The sequence below is a fragment of the Silene latifolia genome, chromosome Y, assembly GCF_048544455.1.
Source record: "Silene latifolia isolate original U9 population chromosome Y, ASM4854445v1, whole genome shotgun sequence".
NCBI lineage: Eukaryota > Viridiplantae > Streptophyta > Magnoliopsida > Caryophyllales > Caryophyllaceae > Silene > Silene latifolia.
In genome coordinates, this window is record NC_133538.1 from 87,858,094 (window position 1) to 87,862,694 (window position 4,601).

At 28.0% G+C, this 4,601-nt stretch overlaps 1 protein-coding gene across 1 annotated transcript in view; it reads right to left on the minus strand.

Moving 5' to 3' along the window:
- The window catches only part of LOC141628481 (uncharacterized), a 5,275-nt gene extending 1,365 nt beyond the window's left edge, over positions 1-3,910 (minus strand). Inside the window, exon 1 of the mRNA XM_074441620.1 lies at positions 2,284-3,910. Coding sequence (XP_074297721.1) covers positions 2,284-3,910 — 1,627 coding nt within the window. The remainder of the gene's footprint in view (positions 1-2,283) is intronic.
- Positions 3,911-4,601: the final 691 nt, after the last annotated feature.

Here is a 4,601-nt window from a genome sequence, read left to right on the forward strand (position 1 = left end):
ATTATTGGTATTGTTATTATTGTTATAATTGTTATTATTACTATTATTGGTATTGTTATTATTGTATTAATTGTTATTATTACTATTATTACTATTATTATTATTATTATTATTATTATTATTATTATTATTATTATTATTATTATTATTATTATCGGTATTTTATTATTGTTATTATTGTTATAATTGTTATTATTACTATTATAGGTATTGTTATTATTGTTATAATTGCTATAATTGTTATAATCGTTATTAGTACTATCACTACTACTACTACTACTACTACTACTACTACTACTACTACTACTACTACTACTAATACTATTATTATTATTATTATTATTATTATTATTATTATTATTATTATTATTAATTTTATTATTACTATTATTGGTATTGTTATTATTATTATTATTATTATTATTATTATTATTATTGGTATTATTATTATTATTATTATTATTATTATTATCATTATTGTTATAATTATTATAATTTTTATTATTGTTATTATTACTATTATTTGTATTGTTATTAATGTTATAATTGTTATTATTGTTATTATTACTTTTATTATTATTATTATTAATTTTATTATTATTATTTTTATTATTATTATTATTACTATTATTGGTATCGTTATTATTGTAATAATTGTTATAATTGTTATTATTGTTATTATTAGTATTATTACTATTAATATTATTACTATTATTATTATTATTGGTATTTTATTATTGTTATTATTATTGTAATAATTATTATTATTGTTATTATTATTATTATTATTGGTATTTTATTATTGTTATAATTGTTATTATTACTATTATTGGTATTTTTATTATTGTTATAATTGTTATAATTATTATTAGTACTATCACCACCACTACTACTACTACTACTACTACTACTACTACTACTACTACTACTACTACTACTACTATTATTATTATTGGTATTTTTATTATTTTTATTATTGTTATAATTGTTATAATTGTTATTATTGTTCTTATTGTTATTATTACTATTATTGGTATTGTTATTATTGTTATAATTGTTGCTTGACATTTCTACGAGTAGGGAGATTAGCCTGCATATTATTATTATTATTATTATTATTATTATTATTATTATTATTATTATTATTATTATTATTATTATTGGTATTTTTACTATTGTTATTATCGTTATAATTGTTATTATTATTATTATTATTATTTCTATTATTGGTATTGTTATTATTGTTATTATTGTTATTATTACTATTATTATTATTACTATTATTATTGTTATTGTTATTATTATTATTATTATTGCTATTATTATTATTATTATTATTATTATTATTATTGGTATTTTTATTATTGTTATTATTGTTACAGTTGTTATAATTATTATTATTACTATTATTGGTATTGTTATTATTGCAATAATTGTTATAATTGTTATTATTACTATTATTAATATTAATATTAATATTACTATTACTATTACTATTATTATTATTATTATTATTATTATTATTATTATTATTATTATTGGTGTTTTATTATTGTTAATTTGTTATTATTGTTGTAATTGTTATTATCGTTATTATTACTATTATTCTTATTCTTATTATTATTATTATTATTATTGTTTTTTTTTTGCAAAAAGTTATAATCCTTTCATTCATCCTCAAAGGGGAAAAGAAAGAATACAATTTACAAAGAATATCCACTAAAGCCTTTCTAAGAGAGCAAGGCCTGATCTAGAATTAAGACTCTCCAGTAGTGTACTATCTATTATTGTTATTATCGTTATACTTGTTATAATTTTGAATTTTTATTTTGTTATTATCGTTATAATTGTTATAATTTTTATTATTATTATTATTATTATTATTATTATTATTATTATTATTATAATAATTATTATTATTATTATTATTATTATTATTATTATTATTATTATTATTACTATTACTATTATTGGTATTGTTATTATTGTTATAATTGTTATAATTGTTATTATTACTATTTTTAATATTAATATTATCACTATTATTATTATTATTGTTGTTATAATTGTTATAATTGTTATTATTACTATTATTACTATTATTATTATTATTATTGTTATAATTGTTATTATTATTATTATTATTATTACTATTTTTATTATTATTATTATCATTATCATTATTATTATTATTATTATTATATTTATTATAAATTAATATTATATTTATTATTATTATTATTATAATTTTTATTAGTATTGTGTTGTCAAAAATGGATCTACCAGAGATAAACGCAGCTTGCTCATCCCCAACAATAAGGGGCATAACCTTCTTCAGTCTATTAGTTATGATTTTACTAATAGTCTTATAGATGGTTGAGCAACATGAAATGGGCCTATAGTCTAGGACAGTAGAAGGAGAGTTACCCTTAGGAATGAGAGAAATGAGTGTAGAGTTAACTTCCTTAAGCAGTTTCCCAGTTCTGAAAAAGTCTTGAACCGCAGCAACAAACCCAACATGTATAACATCCCAGACCTCTCTAAAAAAGCCAGAAGTGTATCCATCAGGACCAGGACTTTTGTTAGGATCAATGGAGAATAAGGCAGCCTTGATCTCAGCAGATGTTACAGGGGCCAATAAAGGAATACCATCCTCAAGAGTTAAGCATTTCTCATTTTGAATAATGGTAGTGTCAAATTCAGTGACAGCACCATCAGTCCCCAGTAAACCCTCATAGTAGTGCAAGAAAGCTTTGGCAATGTTCTCATGATTAATACAAACAGCTCCCTGAGCATCAATTACCTTATTAATATTTGCAGAATTCCTACGACTGGCAATCTTGGAGAAGAAATAAGTGGTGCTGGCATCACCCATTCGGATCTCAAAGCTTTTAGCTCTCTGATAGGCAATGCTAAGCTCAATGGTTCGAAATTTAGTATACTGCTGATTAAGCATCTCCTCCTCAAGACAAATCTCCTGACTAGTAGGGTTTTGCTGCAGCTGCTGCTGACAGTCATGTAACTGTTGCTTTAACAGAGCAACTTTTGAAGTAATTCCAGAATAGCTTTTATGGTGAAGAGACCTAAGTTTCCCTTTTAACCTCCTTAGATGTTGAACCAGCTGATACATTGCACACCCTTGAATATAATTAGTCCATTCATGGTGAACCAAAGATTTAAATGTGGCATCCTCACTCCAGCAATTTAAGAACTTAAAAGATGACTTCCTACTATGTTGATTGCTTCCAACAGTTAAAATAAGGGGGGAATGATCAGAGATCCCAGCTATCAAGGCCTCAGCTACAGAGTCAGGGAACTCCCTGAACAAGTGAGCATTAGCCAAAACCCTATCTAATCTCATCCATTTCCTGTCATGTTGGTCCTGCTTGTTAGTCCAGGTGAACCAGCAACCCTGAGTTCTGATCTCCTCCAGACCAGAAGTGGTTAAGGCCTGGTTGAATTCATCCATAGCATGTAGTTGAGGAGGATCAGAGCTAATCCTTTCCTCACAAGAACGCACACAATTAATGTCACCTAGTACCAGCCAAGGCCTAGGGCAAGAAGCCTTACCAATAAAGAAATCCCAGAGAGGTAAGCGCTCAGCAGGATGGTTAAACCCATAAACACAGGTGACCTCCATTTGAACAGCACCAGAACACACCAGCAAATGAATCCACTGACTGCTAACATCTAAACATTGAACTAAAAGGGAAGAATTCCTCCAAACAACCCAAATTCGACCATTGTAATGAGCATAGTAGTTATCAATGACAAAAAATTGCTTAAAAACCTTCCTCTGAATAGGAGCTGCTTTATTAAATCTCACCCTAGTTTCAACAATACACAAGAGATCCAAACTATTTTTATTGAACAAGGAAATAACCTCTAATTGCTTTATAAGCTTATTCATGCCTCTAATATTCCAAAGACCAATCTTCATGGGGAAGGAATAGGTGGTGGGTCTTCCTCCGCACTAACCACTTGCTCATCCCAGGTAGGCCCCTTAGGCAATTGAATATGTAGAATCCCTGGCTGACTTTTCCAACTACTCAAAATAGTGATAGAGCCATCCCCATCTTCAGTATTATCCAGAGGACCAAACTGGTTTAATGAGACAGGTATTGGAGAAAGAGACTGCTGCCCATTCTCCACTTGAATATTAAGATCAAGAGCGTGGCTAATGGTCCTAGAGCTATTGGGCAGAGCATGAGCTGGGCATAGGATCCTTGATCCACCATGCTCATGGTACTCCAAGGAAGCCCTACGACCAGCCACCAAGGGAGGAGGTGAGGAAGACACTGAAGCAGGCTGACCACCCCCACCTGTATCAGTGCTACCTACTTCTAACCCAAGGGTCCCATCCAACACACCAGCTGACAACCCCTCAGAGAGCTTAGAAGCAGACCCAACAGTCTGAGAGTTCACAAGAGGTTGCTCAGTTTGAGCCTCCCCTTTATCATAAGCCTTAGTTTCCTTAACAGGAGCCTTGGACTTCAATTGCTTACAGGATTTGCGTTCGTGCCCCAATTTCTTGCAGTGCGTGCAATAGAAAGGAAGCCATTCATAGTCCACATCCTGCGTAATTTGTCCCAAAAAAGGAG